Source organism: Hibiscus syriacus, unplaced genomic scaffold (genome assembly GCF_006381635.1).
Source record: "Hibiscus syriacus cultivar Baekdansim isolate YM2019G1 unplaced genomic scaffold, ASM638163v2 tig00111088_pilon, whole genome shotgun sequence".
In the NCBI taxonomy this organism is placed as follows: Eukaryota; Viridiplantae; Streptophyta; class Magnoliopsida; order Malvales; family Malvaceae; genus Hibiscus; species Hibiscus syriacus.
In genome coordinates, this window is record NW_024062978.1 from 1,221,859 (window position 1) to 1,242,167 (window position 20,309).

Genomic DNA, 20,309 nt, shown 5'->3' on the forward strand with positions numbered 1-20,309 from the left:
ACTCGGACAACATCGACGTCATTCATCCGAGTAAAACCATCTTTCTTATTAAACAATTTCTTCATGTCGTCGACGTGTAAGTTCGGCTTCTCTATTGACTCATCAGGAAAAACCCTAGATAACCATGATGGGCGGGTGATATGACGAGTGTACCGACCTACATCATCGTGTCCGAATCGTAGACCAGTGATTAAGCAGAACTCCTTCCGCCCAAAACAAGTATACGCCGGTGGAAAATGAAACCATATCTCTTCCTCACCACGTTGTATACTGTCGGGTAGATCGCTAGTCATGGTCTGAAGCCACAAATGGGTCAAACTAGCATCTCCACCCGGATGCTGTACTCTCAGCCATGGCCCGAAGCAGGTTTCTTCAAACAATTTTCTTTGTGCAGGTGAAAGCTTCGAAGCAATTGTAGTGGCTAGGCTAACTTTATTCCTTAATGTCAATGAAGCCGAAAAAAATTTCTACAAAAAAACAATAAACATACCAAGTTAGATATACCAAAAATTACACTGTCAAGATATACCAAAAACAAAACAATAAACATAAATAGTAGTTTATTCTTGAAACTAAAATTTGCAACACTATTTTTGTCTTTTGGTTGAAATGAAAATCGCAACGAGATAATGAGAATCGCAACGCGGAAATGACTATCGCAACGAGAGAATCGCAACGCGACCAGACAATCGCAACGCGAAATGAAAATCGCAACCGCGAAATAAAAATCGCAACGCGAAATGAAAATCGCAATGCGATTTTGGTTTCGCGTTGCGATTATCTCGTTGCGATAGTTATTTCCGCGTTGCGATTTTCATTCTCGAAACTATTCTTCTTCTGCATTACTTCAACCAAAAGACAAAGCAAAGACAAATACTAACTTCACATGCTAAACAGTTTAGCAGTATTGGCAGCAATCGAATGAATTTAATAAGAAATCTAAGTGAAATGGTTAATCTATTATTGAAATTACCAGTAAACTTATCATCAATCTCAATATGAAAAACCTAAAATAATGAAAAAATTTCAAAATAAAAATAAAAAAAACTAACCCTCGGAGGTTGATTTTCCATTTCTGAATGATTGTGAGGGATTTTGATTGTGAATGGTTGTGAGGGATTTCGCCGGCGATGGGGACGGAAATCTTCGGAGATGGGGACGGATTTCGCCGTAGAGAGTGAGAGATGGAGATGGGACTGAGTGTTGTGTTTTTGGGTTTGAGGTTATGAGTTGCGATTACTGTGGACGGTTCAGTTTCCGACTTATTAAGAAAAAATTCGTGTTTGGAATTTGAAAAAAAAAATACGCGTTAATACGAATGGCGCTATGTAAATCGCGTTGCGAAAGTCAGAATCGCGTTGCGAAAGTCAGTATCTCGTTGCGATTTTGTATTATCGCATTGCGATAGTAAGTATCGCATTGCGATAGTCAGTATCGCATTGCGATTTTCCCAATTCGCGTTGCGATTTACTTATTCGCATTGTGAATTGGGAAAATCGCAACGACATTGTATACCATCGCAACGCGATTTCCAACTATCGCAACGCGAAATGCAACGCGAATTTGCGATAATGGAGATCGCGTTGCGAATTAGCGATCGCATTGCGATTTTGTTGGTCATTTTGGCAAATCCGGAAAAAGTTGGTTAAAATCGTATATTATATGAGATTTTTGGTCACTGAGGTTATTTTCTCTATTATTAATCAAATATTAGAACCAACCCTACAAAACTCGGGGATCGTATAGTCAAATAAACCAACCATCCAACGGCTAGTTTCTTTTTCTTCCCGATGTGCCGCCTACCCAGCGCTCTAACGGTCGATTTTCATATATATTACCGTTTAAACTCCGTAATCATATATCCATATATAGCGGCTCTCTCTCTTTCCCCTGTACGAACTTTCTATTTTTTTTTCTTAAAGCTCATTGAGGAGCTCCATTCATCGTGCTTTCGAAACAAAAAAAGTCAACTTTCCGGCGACCCGAATCATCATTTTCGGTTATTTTCAATGGAGACTCCTTCATCTACAATACGAGTCACCAGGTCCCAGACTTTGGCTACCTTGAACAACAACAGTATCACTCTTTCCAGTGAGTTCATTTTCACTCCTTTCTTCTTCTTTTTCTTAATTAAAGGAATCAATGATTTTAGAATCTGGGTTTTGTTCTTTGAATGATCCTTGTTTTCTTGATGTTTTGGTTTAGTAGAAGGAAACAAGGAAGAGTACGTCAAGGGTGTGTCGAAAACAAATGGGAAACAGCAAAGCGAAAGGGGTGCTCTTATCGATATAACGAATGACTCGCCTATTGTGGGGCTTGCAATGGAAACGCCGTCTTCTGCTGTAGGTAAGCAGTGGAGTAGTAGAGTGAGGAACGTGGTGATGACTCCTGGATCTGGTGAGGCTTTGTTGAGAGGTCAAGTCAAGACTCTCTTGCAAAAGGTTGAAGAAGAAGCTGAGCTTTCAACAGCTTCGATGGAGAGCCGTCCTTTTATTCGACTGCAAGGATGTGTTAATTCCCCGATGGGAATTTCGGCTCCTACTCCTGCAAATACACCACAGCTCTCAAATCTTTATGAGGATATTGGATTGGGTTCAATAGTGACAGCTCAACCTGTTGTCGAAGAACATATGAAGAGATCTGAGGTCGGTATTTAGTTATTTACTTTCTTGGAACTTAATCTGATTGGAATGATGAATATTCCTTTTTAATCTGTGGTGGAAATACAGGAAGTGCGTCTCGAATCACAGAAAAGCGTGATAACTAGGTCTTTGCTGCTTGACTTTGCTGAGCATTCATCATATTCCGAGGTGACCGATCAAGAAAAAGTAGTGCATGCAAAGAGAAGACATCAGCTGATGATAATGGTAGCATCGAAGATGAAGATGATTGGTAAGGAGCCATTTGAAGAAATGGGAGATGTTTACTATGAAGAAGTGGAAGACAACGACGACGATGATGGAGAGATTGATGAGCTTTGTGAAGGCTTAAGCAAGATAAGCATGGAAGAGATGTTTAGAGGGAAGCACACAAGATTTGTATACGACAGCGACGATGAGATCGAAAGGGAAGAAGGGAAGAAGGCAATGCAATACGGTTGAAGGGATTGCCAACTAGGGATGGCAACGGGGATTTAAACGGGATCCCATTGGGTAATTGGGGAAAATTACGGGGAAACGGGTATTTCCGTTTATTTAAACCGAATTAACTGAATTTTTTTTCTTTAACCGTTAATCGAATCAAATTTTTTTCCAAAAATATTAATTGAACCGAATAAATTTCGATTAATTCGGTTAATAAATTAACCGAAATTTTTTAGAATTTTCGAATTTAATACTAGAGAGCAGCTGTTGTTCCATTTGCTAGGGAAGAACGTGATGTTGGTATAGGTCCCGAGGTTATTGGAATGCGAGGTGAAAATGAGGGTTGATGTCGAAGAGACGAAAACAATATGCAAGTTGCATTGATTTTAAATTTTGCTAGACATAATTTCCAGCTTGTCAATGCTATTGGTGGGCTTCAGGTGTGTAATGGTGTACTGGACGAGGACCCTACAACAAGTACTAGATAATGTTTGTCTATTAAAAGATATTAAAGGTTCACACGTGACGTGATTGCAAACAAGAAAAAAGAGAATATTTAAAATATGTTATTAATATTATAAGACAGCGAAAATTGAGGTAAATTCTAAAAATTGAAGCAGGGACGATGTTTTAAAGTGGGGTAGTATGTGGTTAAAAAATAATAAAAAATATTTAAGGGTTAATTTAAAATATGTTATTAATATTATATATAAAAAACAATTATTTTTAATATTTATCAGGTCGAGTAATCGGGGCGGAGATTACCAAACCCGTCCCGTCCCCCTTTAACATAAACGAATTTTCCCCACCCCGTCTCCGTTTATCATCCTCGAACCCGACTCATTAAATTCGATTTTCGATTTTCTCTGTCGAATTCGAATTTTTGCCCAAAGAGAAGCACCTGCGCTTTCCTATGGGGGAAGAATGATTATTTACTAGACCTTTGTTTTCTCTCTCGAAAAGATACTAGGAAACAAAGATTGCCCAGTTGCATTTGCATGTTATTATTATTCATCATGGTTTTTAGAATCAGACCGGTTAGTGAACCGGTTATGCTATCGATTTATTGGTTTAACCGGTCAAATTGATCTGATCAGTCAGAAGAATCGGACGACGTCATAATTATTTAAAAAATTAAATAAAAATACCAAAAATATTTAATAAAAAATAATTTTTTATATCACAATTCATATTCAAAATAAGTCATAACATATATAAGTTAAAAACCATAAAATCAAGTGAAACAAAATGATTCAAATTAACTACAACATAATATTTAAGGTAAAACATATTAAATAATAAATATAATTATATAACTATAATTAAAAAATAAATTTGAGGCTAAAAAAATCATAATAAAATGATATTGTTTGGTTTAATTTTTTTTAAAAACAATCCCACATGGCTAAGAAACATAGAATATCATCTCAACTAACTTCTATAAATAATAGAGATAATTTGACATTTAAAATCATAGAGCCTTTTGGTAAGCATTGAGTGAACTATTTTTTCACTTCAATCAAGCTCGAATTTTAGGCTTCAATCGAGCTTCTAAATTTTTTTTTTAGTTCAAGCCTTTTCGAGTTCAAGTTTCAATATTATATTTCGAGTTCGAGTTAAACTTCATAAGTTTTAGCTCGTGAGTTTGAATCGAGTTGAGCTTATTTTTAAATTTTTCAAGTTCGAGTCGAGCTCAGCAATACTCGAGTTCGACTTGGCTTGTTTAACAAACGACGTTGTTTGGTTTAATTTTTTTTAAAAAAAACAAAATTGGCGGTTTTTTTATTTTCAGTCAGTTCGGTTTGAACGGTTCAGCGGTTCTGGCCGGTTCACTAGTAGCGGTTCAACCGGTCTAGATTGAATCGAACTAGACAACGATTTCCAGTTAAACCGGTTGAATGCATTTCCATTCATCGGAAACGTCCTCCCATATCTATAATTTCAAAGCAAAATAGAAATAGAAATCATAAAGAATTGAATTTTGATATATTTAATATAATTTATTTAATATTTGAATTAGATATTTAATTTAGTGACTACCATAATTAATTTTAATTTTAATTAATTACACATTTAGATATTTTTAATATATATATATATATAAGACAAAAGGATGATCTTAGAACTTTAAAAAAATCAATATAGTCATCGTATTTTTTTACACCCAACGAGAACCTTTGTCCAATAGTTTTTATCGCTGATTGTTATAGTACTGACGTGGTATTTCACGGTGTTGATGTGACAAATGATGCGATAAATGAACTAAACTGATTTTTTAATAAAGTTCAAGGGTCAAATTGTTTTTTTTAATTCAATGGCTTATTTGATTTGTTCAAAAAATATTTTAAATTTTAAATTCAAACTATACAAATATAGAAAAAAATATAAAAAAATTAAAAAAAATAAATTACTAATATATATATATTAATCAAAGTGATTAAAAATGTCATTGTTAAACGGTTCATTTAATTTACAGTCAAATTCTGATGTGAATTTTATTTTATTTAATATTTTAAATGTTTAATTATAAATTTTTTTCTTGAAAATCAAATAAGTCCATAAACTTTTTTAAAAATCAATTTAACCCTCGAACTCAATTAAGAAAAACAATTTAGCCTATCAACCACGTCGTCACCGGCCACTGTAGATTATCACGTCAGTATCATAATGATAAATTACGGAAATCATTGGTTAAAAAGTCGTATTAGATATGTTTTCTAAATTTAAAACCCACGTTGAGTGTAGAAAATACAACGATCGCATTATCATTTTCCAAAGCACAAAGGCTTCACGTATCCTTTGGCGGGAATATAATTATCATTTTGTTAAACTAAATTAATTTATGAATTCTTATAATGATTAATTATACATATTGTAGTTGAAAGTCGTAGTTCAAAGTGGTAAAATATCTATTTTTGGACTTGCTGAGTTGTAAATAATGTCATACAAAAAATTAGCTGACCCTTATTCTCATATGTAATGAGGTAAGGGGAGATATGATAGTAGGCTGCCCCCAACGTCAGGTTGAGAGCAGCTTCCGTAAGAGACCTTCGAATTATGAAATGCCCTCTGTGGGACTCGATCCCACGACCACAAGATTAAGAGCCTTGCGCTCTAACCAACTGAGTTGGACGGTCATTTCTAAATAATGTCATATAAATCATCATTAAAAAATTTGATAATGTCAATTCAAATTCAAATACAATCGAATTTTATTTTTAAAAACAAATATTATTAATTCAAAATAAATTTGATATGAAGTGATCAAATTAATTTAAAAACCTCAAAATGTATTTTAACTTCATTCGTGTTAATTGGATAACCTCAAAATATTGGTAATAAAAAGATTAGATTAATGAGAATGAGTCCATGAAAAAGGGCGTTTATTAAATGGGCTCCTATGGTCTATTATTTGATGATTTGGTATGGGTGTATTAATTCATCCAGGCTTATGATTTCATCACATTTGACAAGTGAGCTAACCGCACAAGGAGTTGGCAGAAAGAGGAAGATTAATAAATACAAGAGCCCGTTGGAGGAGAGGAAATGGTACCCGAAACGGGTGGGAAAAGTAAACCAGAAAACGGAGGGCTTAGGCAGAGTGTTATACAAAAACAGGCCTGGGTGATGCAACTCGTGACTCAGTGTTACTGCTAATGGGACATTACGTACTTGGGGACTCAAAAAGCTATCGAAGATCTTCTTGGATTCACAACTAAATCTCCCTATGTCTATCGACCAGGATCCGAAGGCATTGCCTCTAGTTCCCTCATTTCAGTCCCCACTCCAAATGCAATTGCACTCCATCACCCCCTCCTCAAGTCTGAAAATATGTAAAACCCAAATCAAGCTAAGCTTCCTGGTAGGACCCTTTCTGCAATTCTTGATATTGTGGGGGATGCAACAGTAAATACATTTACGTATTTGACAAGCTCTATATCTATTGATTGCATCACCACGTTTGATTTCTTAACATCACTAGCACTTGCTATTTCCACGCCCACGTATATGGATGGAGGTGGGGGCGGAGTAATTATAATTTGCTTTCTTTTCAAACCTCAAATAATATATGTTCTTTAGGTTGAATTATGATTTTAGTCAACCTATTATACCGAAAATTGGAATTTGATTTTTCTACTTTGTAATGTCTTTTACTAGTTACATGTATACATGAATACAGAGAGAGAGAGGACTAGCAAGATACTTGTCCTTGTGAAAATATTAAATTATCATGTATTTTAAATACTCTGTTTTTTTTATTAATCTATTTTGGTTTCCTTTACAATTTTATAAGTTTGTCTTTACTCTTAACATAAAATGATACGTAAGTCTTCGTACCTACTCAATGACAGACATAAGATTTTATGTTAAAAAGAAGACGAATTCATAAAATTTTAGAAAATGTAGGTATGTATCCCAAGTTATTCTCGGTTGTCATCATGTTTTGATGATGCCCTTTCCTTCCCCGCATTTCCTTGTTTTGGTATGTTTGTCATTTGTTTTAGGATTTTAAATAGCGGTCCGCGACCGCGATAGCTCACGTGAAATAATGGTAGCGTTGCCTTCCGATAGATTTGTTATACGCGCAATAGCGCAATAACATTCGCTATGACCGTAATTACGATAAACGATACACTACCAAAAACGGAACCACAACCACGATTTAAATCTCTGGTTTGATATTGTTTTTTGGCCATGGACAAATCTTGTTCCAGTTTTTCTTTTTGAGAAGAAAACTCAATATATAACTCAGACTCATCTTGAGTCCATACTCCTTTGCACCTTAGCCTCATCACCATCACTGTCACCAACCCTTCCCCTTAAGGTCCCACCTAAATAGCCTATGGTCATGAAAACTTAAAGCCCCCTGCAATGCCCACTGGCTTTCAAGAAGAGATATTCAAATTCCTTTTGCCTTTATTTTATTTTGTATCTTTGGAATTGATTGTTCAAACCATCTTCAGTCCTGCCAGTCATTTCTGCTAGAAAATGACTAGATCATTAATACTGTCATTAAGTCAGTGAAAGGTGACAGAAAACCATCTCCTTGCAATTTGAGTGGAAATATTTTTTTTTTGGGGAGCATGAACTCTCTCTTAAAACTAAGATGGTGTTTATTTTTTTTTAGAAGTAAAAGGTTAATAGTATGCGGATTACATTTGCAGGTATCTGTAGTAGAAGAGGTAGATCAAAAATTTATAGTCTGTAAGAAGAAGACTATTTAATTTTTAACGTCTGCAGACTGTTAAAATGAACTGAAATATAAATAAACTGATTTTTTAAACTTAAAAGAGTTTTGCAATACTGAGATTTAAATAATTTTAGTTTTATAATACTGAATTTTAAATAATCCATACAACTACAATAATAAATCAATCCATATTTTAAAATAAATCAATCCATACAAATAAATTAATCTATATTTTAAAATAAATCAATTCATACTAATATATTATTTAAAATAAATCAATTTATATTTTAAAATAAATCAATCTATACTAATAAATTATTTAAAATAAATTATTTTAAAATAAATCAATCCATATTTTATAATAATTTATTTTAAAATAAATTATTTATAATAAATTATTTATAATATATTATTTTAAAATATATTATTTTAAAATAAATAACCTTATTAAATTATTTAAAATTATTTTAATAAATAACCATATTTTATAATTTTATCTTGAAGAGGTTTGAAGACATTTGAATACATAAAATCATGTCTGTACCAAGAAGAGCTCACGCAGATTTTAGAAGAGCTTCTTTCTTCTAAAAATTAAACGGTATGCGAAGACTAATTTTTGCGTGTGATCTACGCGTGATCTACACAGACATAAGAGATTTGAAGAGGTGGATATTCATAATCCTTCTTTGTATCTTGGGTTATCACTATCATGGAATATTCTTGGAAAAAGACGGGTAAAAAAGCACTTAATATATAGAGAAAAAATGTTACACACTTACACTATATTAAATGCATAATTAGTTAAATAGTAGGTTAATTGAGAAGACAGTAGACATCCTCATAATATTTATCTTCCCATCAGATGGAATCTTGTGATCTGCCAGTGTAGGAGTTGAGGCTGAGTTCAAGTGAAGCTCGACCGCCGGTGTAGCCATCTTCGGACCTGTACCACCCGGGGTAGCGGCTTTCGGGTTCGGGTTTCATGTTGCTGCAAAAGCCATTGATGTCCTCTCCGTGCATGGGGAAGAGAGGGAGGGTTTCGATTTGTGGACCTGGACCTTCTTCTTCTTCATAGTAATAATCTTCGTCTTCTTGTCCCTCTTCCTGGATTCCATCGATGAATCTTTTCGGCTCGAAGAAAGCGTATGGCGGCGAATAACCGGGATCGATCCCTACCCATCCAAAGTTGTGGCTCAGGGATTCACTTGCACTTGCTGCATTGCTACCACATGCTGATATTGAGCAATTCTGGGCAAAGATAACTTAGAGTTAAGAAAAATAAAGAGAAATCTCCATATACTATATGTGTACAAAGGATCCTCTCCTGGTGAATTATTGGGGGTTGAAGAAAAACTTCCAATCTTCTGTCTGGCCATTTTGCAAGGAGGAAACGAAAGGATTGTTTCTTTTTATAGATGTTTCAAGGGATCGTGGGATAAAACATTAGCATGTTGAGTTAGGTAAATCTCTTACTATTTTAACACTACTTCAAACTAGAAATGACAAGAAAGTACTATACTAACAGTACTTACCCTAAAACTCTTTTCCATGGTAATAGACCCATATCCATAGTTCCCTATTTGCCCAACAGTAAGCACGCCAGTTGAAGAACCAGGGTTTATGTTGGTGGGGCACTTGTTATTCGTGAGTGTGATACTGGTGGGTCTTTGCATGGGGACATGATGATGGTGATCAGTTGTATTGAACCTTTTCTTCTGCCTCTCACGAGCCTTGTGGTTCTGAAACCAATAAAAGACATTCTTGCCTTCGATTTTACCGTACTGTCTAAGTCTAGCAGAGATCCTCTGAATCTGATCAGCATTCGGGGACCGAACTCCGTTACTGTAGTAAAGGTCCTTCAATATTCTAATCTGATCAGTGGTAGGAGTCCACCGTGTACTGCTTTGCCTGCAAAGAAAGCTCCCTTTGCCACTGCCACCGCTACTACTATCTTGAATATCATTTGCAGCCTGCTGGTTTTGCTGTTGATGGGGTTCCATGATGGTGGAAGAAGACAAAGAGGAACAAACAAAGGGTTATAAAGAGAGAGAAGGAAATGTTAAGTAAGTGAAAACTGCATGAAACGGAGGAGATATAAAAAGGAGAGGGGGAGGAGGGGGGGGGGGACAGAGGGGCACATGGAGAGATGAAGATAGGATATCACAGAAAATATCAGAGGACTGAAATTGACAGAGCGGGAAGGGACAAAAGAGTGCATAGAGAAAAGGTGGATATCAGTGGAAATTGCTTGGATGAAAAGGCATGACGAGGTATTATCATGATTAATCCAGCCTTTTTGATGAGATGACTGTGAACGAATGACCAAAAAGAAGGAAAAAATCATACATAATTGGATGGCAAACGAAACAAAGAGAGAATAAATGAATGGTCATAATATTTTATGAGTCCCAGAAACCAGATTGCTAAATTAAAGATATATTATTACAATGCCTTTTTCTCTAGCATTCTTCTTCACTGATGATCATGTCTCAATCTTCACCATTAGTGTGTGTGTGTGTGTTTCTGGCTATGCCTTATAGTGCTTTGATTACCCTATCAACCAGCTGCTGATATGCCTTTTTTAAGAATTTCAGGGATTTTTTGCTTCTCAATGTTGTACTTTTTAATAGGGAGAGCTCAACTTGGGGGACCGCTCAGTTTGCTATATGAAATATGCTGTTAAGAGGAACATAGGATATACCTAGGTCTAGCAAAAGTTCAGTTCTTGGAAATTAAATTTATCATATGAGACTACCTTGCATGTGCTGTGTAAAGAATTAGCTGTAGCTTTGGCCCTCAATCACCAGTTTTTTTGAAACCACACTACCAGTTCATGTTTCCCTATTCCCAGTTTCTGCTCTACTGGTTTTTCTAAATCTTGTGGTCCAAGAAATAAATGAATACATGTATATGACATTAGAATATTCACATGAATTATTTGAGAGAAATGAAAAATAAATTGAGTTTCTTGTGGTTTTGGGGCATTGGGGACAGTATATTCTTGTTATGTCTAAATCATTTATAATATGGCATCCACATGATGAATGATTGGTATATAAAAAGTAGTAAACCCTAAGGAGGTCATAAAAACTCCATTTGGAATACTCTTCTTCATATTAATACATCAGATTGTTGGACCTGTTGCATGATATTACATTATTTGAGACCCAATATACCAATTTTCGTGATTTTATCTTTTGAAGACGTACCATCCTTGCTCCTAAGCTATTTGGAAGATAAATCAAGGAATAGTAATCTTTATATTTATCCAACACAGCCCCCATTTTGTCTTTTCAGTCTCAATATTGCAGAGAGATAAGATCTTTTAATCACCTTTTTGTTACTTTGCAGCCATCTCTGAATTTCTTGTGTGAATGATATAAGAAGCAAAGAATGATTTTATTGAATTTAATGGTTTATTACTGAATTATTAAAAATATAAATACTAGTTGGAAGATGGTTAAAGGAAAGAAGAATTTGTAGTAACGAAATAGAACTTGGATGGTATCCATTTTGGTTTTGTTATGGAGTAGGGAAAAAATAGTCATTTTTCTAGAGGATTTGCTTAAATGGAAATGTTATGATGTCCATGAATTCAACATGTAACAGTCTTTATTCCTTTTTTCTACAAATTCTGACAGCTGCTGCCACCCTCTATATGTTTTCTCTTTCATTTCTGTTCTTTCTTTCAATACTTTTCCAGATTGTGTTATTTTGTTGATTTTGACATTACCATCATGACGAGATTTCCACTCCTTATCATGCATCGGTTTTCTACTTTTATAGCTCTTCCCAAACACACATACACTCTTTCCCTCCACGTGGGTTGTTGGTATATTGTTCCTTAGAGCATATATATTCTAGTTGTGTGTTGATCAACTTTTTTTGTTTATCCATGATTTGCCACTGGAAAAAAACCCCTTTTTTAAATACAAAAAACACATTTTTTAAATAAAAAAATTGTTTATTTTTCTCTTATCCAAAATCCGTAGCTGATGAGGTTGATTACCTCGTAAGAAGTGTGGCCTAGCCACAGCCGTCTATGGTACCATGTGCTTTTCTTACGGGTAATCATCAATTTTGCTGTTATTTTCTTCCTATATCTCTAAACATAACATCACAATATCATCCTGTTTCTCATCTTTCTCTATCTATTTTATTCTCTCGTCAATCCCTATAGCTTTCTCTGACAATGAGCATAGTGTAAGGCAAGCCCTAGCCACAATCTTTTTTTACCATGCTCATCATTTTAACAACGAAAGTTGAGCGTAAATGCATGGACAGCTTCAACATAACTTACTAAGAATGGATGATGGACTCTTAAGTTTTGATAAGAGACAGTGTCTTAATATGTTTATAGTTCTAGGGTTGTAGTGTGGACCCAATTAGGATTTTACTTGGTTAGGACCACATCTTGTTTTTAACTAGTTGCGTTTTGACTGAATCCCTAACATTACCGGTGAACAGGTTGTTTTCATGTTTGAAGTTTGGTCTAGGTAACCTTTTTTTTTTTTAGTGTTGGTGTTGTTTAATCGTTTGTTCATTGCATCTGGCTTTGGCAGACGGACTGTGTATATTATTTATATGGATATAGATACAACATGTGGATGTGAGGGATGTGGATTATTATAAAGTTGCTTTAAATTAACCCACAAAAAGGAGGTTGGTATGCAGGGACATATCAGATATCAGTTTAACAAGGATAAAAAATAAAATAAGTTGAAATAAAAAACTATTATTCATATATATTTTTTAATAATAATAGAAAAATGATGGATAGTAACCCAAAAACGAAACATAACTCTGTCCCTATTGATATGGATTATAAACGGGAGCTATTCTTTTAGAGTTCATCTCATGCATGAATCTAGAGATTCAATCTCATATTGGAAGGACCAAAACCAGTATTGTCCCATGAAACCAGGTGAGTCAAAGGTCACGGCCCATCAAAAAATAATCAGCCCCTTTCCTCATTCACAACGATCCTTCTCCTATTTCCGGGACCTCTTTGTTTCCGGAACGAGGATCGGGGCTCCCATCGTTCGTTCCTCTCGGTTGTTGATCCCCTGCCCTCTCTTCCAAGTGGTTGCCTTCTTACATATGGTTCGGATTTAGGTGAAGAGATTAACCTCTTTGATTTCTCCTCATCGTAACACAGTGTTTCAATCCCTTGCAAGTTGGGTTCTGGAGTATATCCGACTGGCCGCTTCGATTCATCCTTTCGCCGGAATGTGATTGATGTCCTATGAGAAGCAACACAACAAAAAGGTTCAACATGAACAATAAAGCAAAATATAAAAAACATGATAAATTATCGTTGTACCTCTTTGCTGAATCTTGATCAGTTCTTGAGGAGTCCAATAGGTAATTCAGTGGTATTTATTTCTTTTCTGTATTGCAACGATGTCAATAATTGCCGACGTGCTTGATCCAGAATTTAAAACCCTTGAGGGCGGTACAACATATAGGTTTATCAACGTTTCCAAACTTGTCTGAGTTATTCCTTAATTCTAGCTTTTTGAAGGTACTTAGGTCATTTAGTAGTTAACTCTATTTCGATAGCTTTGAAATTTCTATAGTAATTCAATCATTTTTGAAATTCAAATACATATAGTTCTTCCAATCCATTCAACTTGATCATATAATTTAATCCTTTCTTGACATTCAGACGTGTAAAGTACCTTCAATAATTCTGTCTCTGGATGTTATCTCAGAAAATAGAATTTCTAGGTCGCTTGGTATTCGAGGTTCACTTATTCGTTTCAGAGCTAGAGGAATTAGTTATTACAGTGCTTAGACGTTTCTTGGTTCATTTTACATTTTAGGGGAATTCCAATATAGATCTGAAATTTAAATCGATGATTCCAAGGTTCAAGTGTAACAAGATATGAGTTCTCGGGTCGTCTCTATTATCATAGACATCTATTGTGCTTAACACTTTAAGCGCATCATAGACATTTCATTTGAATCTGCCAGTGGCATACTTTCGATAAGTTAGGCTTGAATGCAATCTAGTTCCTTTAGCGTTCAGAGTATTTTGTTCCTTTGATCGCCGGGGGTTATTATAGTTAGTATGAAGCTTGAGGACATTTCAATAATTCCTTTCAATTCAATCATATACAATTTTTCTTATAATTGATCCAGTATGTCCTTTCGGAGTTATTTTTCACCTTCCGGAGAAGTTTTGGTCTTTTACAGTATAAGGCCATTTTCATAATTTTACCCCTTAGGACTATTTTAGATAATTTCTTATCCACATAATTCCCGACATTTAACCTTTAACTTGATTAATCATAGTTTACGAGTCCTGAGGTTGATTGATTAATTGATTAAATCATTGAACTTGGATTTGTTTCCGATCGATCTACCAATTTCTCTTTTTCGAACCGCCTGAGTCTTATATAATGTTATGTCTTTATTTTAATTTACATCTGAATCTGATGATAGTTAAATACGTTTAATGGTCCAATCATTCCAATCACGCATTTACCATCTATCCATGAGTTTCGAAAAGCATACAAAAAGATTTTCGTGCCTTATCGATCGACCATTTAAATTCCATTCGATCGCCCTCAAACTTTTATTTAATGTCCAAGGATTCATCGGATACATAGCAAACAATTTCACGTCAAAAACTAAACTTATTTGAGAAACCATATTGAATTCTGAAGGTAAATCACTTAAAAACAGCTTATCAGGTGCGAATTTGGCAAAACAGACTTTGGATTTGGACTCAGGACGTCGAAAAACATAAAATGGGACCTTTTCGAAAGAGTTGACTTTTTGGTCAAAGTTTACAGTCAACGGGTTGACTCGGATGAGTTGACTCAGTCCAAGTTGACTCGGTCGGGGTCAAACAGACCTGGTTTGGACCAGTTCAGTATGACTAGACCGGTTCCAAAAACTTCCTAGACCAACAGAGGAGCTTCACGTGCATTGCCGACGCGTGCGGCAGCGACAGGGGTTGTTTCGGGCGGCCGATTCCTCCCTGATCATCCACACAACAAATCAAACAATAAACAACTCAAACATCAACCCCAATTCAACTGAATTAAAATAAAACAAAAGACCGAAATCCTTACCCACGCCGGCGACGACGAACTCCAACAATGCTTCGACCCACGAGTTGGGTCACGAGCGCCTGAGGACGATGATGCTAACGACGCAGGTGGTGAGGCGAGGCGATCGACGGATCGGCCAAAACCGAGGCATAATCGTACGACAACAGGAGATGGTTTCGACGATGATCCATAACGGAAGAAGGCGTTTCACGGGGAGAGACTATGGGGGTTTTTGTTGGACTTATATGGACTCGATTTAAAAATGATTTTAGTCGCTCTTCGATTTTGAGGTATTATTTTGATTAATCTAGATCGATTTGTGTTATACACCTGATTTTGATATCCTACCGTTAAAAGATTAACAAAATTGTTGATGTAATATTTTTTTCTTAATGATATGATATTATTTTATGATGACACCTCAACATTAGTGTTAAGATTTTAATGGTGGATTATCAAAACAAAATTTAAACTAAATGTTTAATATAATTTTAAGAAATAAAATAAAATTTAAGTATCAAACAGAACAAAAATACTAATAATTTATGTATTAAATGTGTAATTTGTTCTAAAAATTAATCATCTTATTTTTTATGATATTATCAAATTAAATGAATTTATTTCATCAAAGTAGTTGTTAAATAATTATATTTTATCATAAAATAATATTAAATTTTTATTATATAAAAACGATATAATATTTTTGAAAGAAGAATAAAAATAAAAGTGTATACAAATTACGTAAGAAATATTAAATTTATTAGAGTTGTTATTCTATCATATTTTATTATTATATTTATAGTTCAAATTTTTAACCAAGGACCTACATCGTAGTTTACCCAATGAAATTTAACCCAAACTAATATCACACAAGTATTTTTGTAAATAGGGATTTAATTTAACCCAATGAAATTTGTAAGTGACCATCCAGCTTAGTTGGTAGAGCACAAGGTTCTTAAGGTTGTGGGATCGAGTCCCACGAGGGCATTTCATAATTCGAAGGTCTCTTACGGAAGCTGCTCTCAATTTGATATTGGAATAACCTACTATCTTACCTTACCCCATATATATATATATATATATAACCAGTGTCACAATAATGGTGGATTGCCGGCCTGGGTTTTCCTTTTTATGTTGATTTTATAAATTTTCCCCCACATTTTCCCTGTTTTCTCTCTGCTCGTCATTATTTCCATTAGATGATCTCAGAAGGAATGGCTTCGGCGGATAGGAAATTCCTTATACTTCATTTCCTAACATTGGTTTCAGTGTTTATTCTTTGTGCCGACAAAGCATTTTCCATTCGTATTCCAGATCGAGCTTCAACCACGCCTCGGGAACTATCGGATCAGTCTTTGAAAACCGCCGTTTTTGCCCTAGGTAGTTTCTGGAGGTCGGAAGCTGTATTCGGTTGCTTAAACGGTGTCGTTCGAACGACTTCTGGTTATGCTGGCGGATCCAAAATCAATCCGGAATACAGAAGCTTCGGTGACCATGCCGAGTCTGTAATGGTCCGTTATTTCTCTTCATTTCCTCTCATTTATTTCAAATTATGAACTTTAATGCTGATGCTTTCGATATAGTTGCCGAATTTATGAAATAATTGTTTCTGAAATTAATTAATCTAACAGATGAAGGATAATTATCTGTTTCTGGGAAAACATTCTTGTTGATTTCCATATGAATTTTTGTAGATTATGGGTATTTGAATGATGAACAGGTTGAATATGATCCCAAGGAGATTAATTTTAGGCATCTTCTGGAGGTTTTTTGGTCTAGCCATGACCCAAGGCAGGTTTTTGGCCAAGGTCCGGATGTTGGTAATCAGTATAGGTAAGCATCATCATGAACCAAATGATGAAAACAAAACCCAGATTATTACTTCATTTTGTACTCTTTAATTACAGGTTTTTCTTATCTCAATTCAATCAGGTCTATTATTTTTACTAATGGAACAGAAGAGGCTAGATTAGCTACCATAAGCAAAGAAAGGGAACAAACCAGATCGCGGAGCAGCATTGTGACAACCCAAATTCAACAACTTGAATCATTTTATCCTGCAGAGCCTGAACATCAGGTTTAATGCTCTCCCATTTCTTCTATTGTTTGAGAAAGGCAGTCCACAAGATTCTTTCAGTTTTCGCTTTAATACGTTGGCAACTTCAGATGCTTGTTTAGATTTTTATGATCTACAAGCTTCTTTAAGTTTTTGGTTTAATAAGTTGGTAACTTCAGGTGCTTGTTTAGATTTCTATGATCCACAAGCATCTTTAAGTTTTCGGTTTAATACGTAGGTAATTAATTATGTAGGGTGCTGAGAACTAATGTGCATAAAAAGAATTAATCAATCAATAGGTTTAATGCTCTCCCGTTTCAAATTAGCAACTAATGTAATTACCATATTTTCATTGTGTATTTGAATTTGGATGATGGAAAACGTATGCTTCATCGTTTACAGATGTGCTATTACCCATTGATAGATCAGGTCAAAGGAGTTAAGGTTCTGATGGGCAAATGAGTGACTGATAAATCCATCTAATGTGCAGAAATTTGAGCTCAAACGCCATCCATTACTTCTACTGCTGATAGGAAACCTGCCCGAAGAGGAGCTTGAGATGTCTACTATGGCAGCAAAACTGAATGGATATGCGGCGGAGCTTTGCCCCCAAAGGATTCAAAAGCAGATCGATGCAAAGATCAATGGAATTATTAGAAGGGGTTGGCCTGTTTTGACAGATGTATAGCTGAACCATTGGAGTTGTGTTTCAGGTGAATGGCATTACTTTTGCCTTTTCTGGCCGAGTGATTTCATATGCACTGCAGTTCCCTTGCTTATTGATGAAAAGTCTTAAGTTTGGTGAATTTGATTAAATTAGTCTAGGCTTTAACATAAATGCAATTTGTTGAACTATCAGTTCAGTGTGTTGGGAATAGACCCGTTGGCATCTTTAACAAGGTTTGCTTTTTATTATTAAATCGGTGATTCAAACCCCTATAATGCTGTAATTTTATTTCTTATTGTTAATACTAGAATAAACCGTCGGTTCGCTTCGGAAAATTGGATTAATATTTATATTTTATGAAATCCAATTCATATGTAATCATTTATTCCTTTCAACTAAATAAATGTAAGGTTAAGGTTAAGGTTAAATTGGAATTATGTTAGGACTTAAATAACATATAAAATTTTATATAAGATGTATAATATCTGAACATGTAATGAATTGGCATTAAGATGAACATGACAGAAAATAAAATAAACATCATACGTCTTTAGGCACAACATGAAAATGTGAATAACACATTATCATCATGATTCAAGAATGTGTTAAATCCTAAATTTGAGCATAGTATAGGATCAAAATCATAATTTCATCAAATAAGCACCTAAAATAGAATTTTAGTAAGTAACATTGCGTGTGTGTCAATCAATTGTTGGCTCAAATTTTACAATTAAAGTAGGTATATTCAGATTCCGAGGGATCTTAGTACTATGTAAGTTGATAGCAAATTAACCACACCATTACAAACGTGAGTAGCTTAGTGTGTGTGTGTGTGTTTTAATTTAATTATGAAGTAAATAAATAAAATTATAAACAATTATAAAATTAAATATTAAAAGTAAGGGTATAAATGAATGTGAACCAATGTGTCAATTTAATATTATGTCAATAAAAATGTAATAATAAAAAAATATTATAGAATAAATAATTAAATAACAAAAATAAATAACTCATCATATTTTTTAAATAAATTATAGATATAATTATAATCATAGTTAAAAATAATTAAAAGGAAAAAGGAAGAAGACTATAAAGAAAAAGAATATTTTTAATAAATCTAAAATTCTTGATATAAGAAAATATAAAAAATAAAAATGAACAAATTTGATTAACAAGTAAATACCATATATTTTTAATGCGATGAAAATTGATTTATGTCGTCAAGTTTGGCTAGCAGCAAGAACAGGGATGATTTAAATGGCACTTGCATCTAAGGGTGTAAAAAGCTGACCCGACCTGTAAAACTGACTGAAACTGACTTGAGTTAAAACTGTTTTTGACCTGCGATGTGGCAATTTGAAACGGACTCGAGTCGGAACTGGTGTTGACCTGAACCCGAGTTGGACCTGGAAATTGTGAACCTGCACCCGACCTGAGAACGACCTGAACCCGAATTGAACCGAAAATATGATACATGAACCCGAACTGCATCCGACTGATATGAACTCGAACCCGAGATTGACCTGATAAATAACTGGTATTACCCGACCTGTTTTCAACCTGACTTGTTATGAACCTGACATATAATTGACTAAACCTATAAATTATCTGACATGTTAAAGTGATATGATATTGTCCTGACTTATAAGTAATATGTTACAATTAATATAATTATATTATTTTAAATTTATAATAAACTTATGATAATTAAATTAATATGATTACTTTTTGTAATTTAGTTTTTATATTAATTATAACTTGTATATAAATTTGATTTTTATTAATTCCAATTCTTATATTATTTATAATTCTTATATTATAAATTTAATTTATAATCACTAAATTAAATTTAAATATTATCTTATTGAACATGATTTTATTAAATTATATAAATTGAGTTAAAATATTCATAAATTTAATTTGTGTTAAGTTGTGTTGCAGTGACCGAATCATGTTAGCTAACTACGAAGGAGCTCATAGAGTATCATGATTAGTTCCAAAGCATTGAATCATTGAAGCACAAAATTTCCACAAATTCCAAAGTGGACAAGAACAAGTTCCTTGATGGAGCTATCTCACCAAGAGTACTTGTTTAAACTTAAGATGTAATGGTTATATAGCAACTAGTCATTTAGGTTCTATGGAGCACTTTCAGAAGAAATTTCATTATCAAATGGTCATCATCCATAACAAGTAAAGTATTTTCACCACTCTAAGTTCGAATGTAAAGATCGGACCCCTATTTTGCCTT

At 34.3% G+C, this 20,309-nt stretch overlaps 3 protein-coding genes across 3 annotated transcripts; 2 read left to right on the forward strand and 1 right to left on the reverse strand.

Moving 5' to 3' along the window:
* Positions 1-1,816: 1,816 nt before the first annotated feature.
* LOC120152199 lies at positions 1,817-3,196 on the forward strand. The gene is made up of 4 exons (XM_039164470.1): positions 1,817-2,091; positions 2,206-2,645; positions 2,730-2,912; positions 2,952-3,196. The coding sequence occupies exons 1-4, from the start codon at positions 2,010-2,012 to the stop codon at positions 3,099-3,101; spliced, it is 855 nt and encodes a 284-aa protein (XP_039020401.1). The 5' UTR covers positions 1,817-2,009; the 3' UTR covers positions 3,102-3,196.
* On the forward strand, positions 2,111-18,311 carry LOC120152200 (peptide methionine sulfoxide reductase A5-like). Its single transcript, XM_039164471.1, has 5 exons — positions 2,111-2,126; positions 16,493-16,846; positions 17,056-17,168; positions 17,268-17,412; positions 17,882-18,311. Exons 2-5 carry the CDS (start codon positions 16,535-16,537, stop codon positions 18,077-18,079), a joined length of 768 nt encoding a protein of 255 aa, XP_039020402.1. The 5' UTR covers positions 2,111-2,126; positions 16,493-16,534; the 3' UTR covers positions 18,080-18,311.
* Positions 9,119-10,321, reverse strand: LOC120152198 (protein WUSCHEL-like). Its single transcript, XM_039164469.1, has 2 exons — positions 9,807-10,321; positions 9,119-9,522 (listed from the first exon to the last, which is right to left on the reverse strand). The coding sequence occupies exons 1-2, from the start codon at positions 10,272-10,274 to the stop codon at positions 9,133-9,135; spliced, it is 858 nt and encodes a 285-aa protein (XP_039020400.1). The 5' UTR covers positions 10,275-10,321; the 3' UTR covers positions 9,119-9,132.
* Positions 18,312-20,309: the final 1,998 nt, after the last annotated feature.

What these genes read in the sequence shown, in the direction of transcription:
- LOC120152199 (XM_039164470.1), top strand. Translation starts at nt 2,010, where the DNA reads ATGGAGACTCCTTCATCTACAATACGAGTCACCAGGTCCCAGACTTTG. An exon ending in CAACAGTATCACTCTTTCCA is followed by an intron (nt 2,092 to 2,205) that starts GTGAGTTCATTT and finishes GTTTTGGTTTAG; the next exon opens with TAGAAGGAAACAAGGAAGAG. An exon ending in GTAAGGAGCCATTTGAAGAA is followed by an intron (nt 2,913 to 2,951) that starts ATGGGAGATGTT and finishes GAAGACAACGAC; the next exon opens with GACGATGATGGAGAGATTGA.
- LOC120152200 (XM_039164471.1), top strand. Translation starts at nt 16,535, where the DNA reads ATGATCTCAGAAGGAATGGCTTCGGCGGATAGGAAATTCCTTATACTT. An exon ending in ACCATGCCGAGTCTGTAATG is followed by an intron (nt 16,847 to 17,055) that starts GTCCGTTATTTC and finishes AATGATGAACAG; the next exon opens with GTTGAATATGATCCCAAGGA. An exon ending in CTGCAGAGCCTGAACATCAG is followed by an intron (nt 17,413 to 17,881) that starts GTTTAATGCTCT and finishes TCTAATGTGCAG; the next exon opens with AAATTTGAGCTCAAACGCCA.
- LOC120152198 (XM_039164469.1), bottom strand. Translation starts at nt 10,274, where the DNA reads ATGGAACCCCATCAACAGCAAAACCAGCAGGCTGCAAATGATATTCAA. An exon ending in CCATGGAAAAGAGTTTTAGG is followed by an intron (nt 9,523 to 9,806) that starts GTAAGTACTGTT and finishes ATCTTTGCCCAG; the next exon opens with AATTGCTCAATATCAGCATG.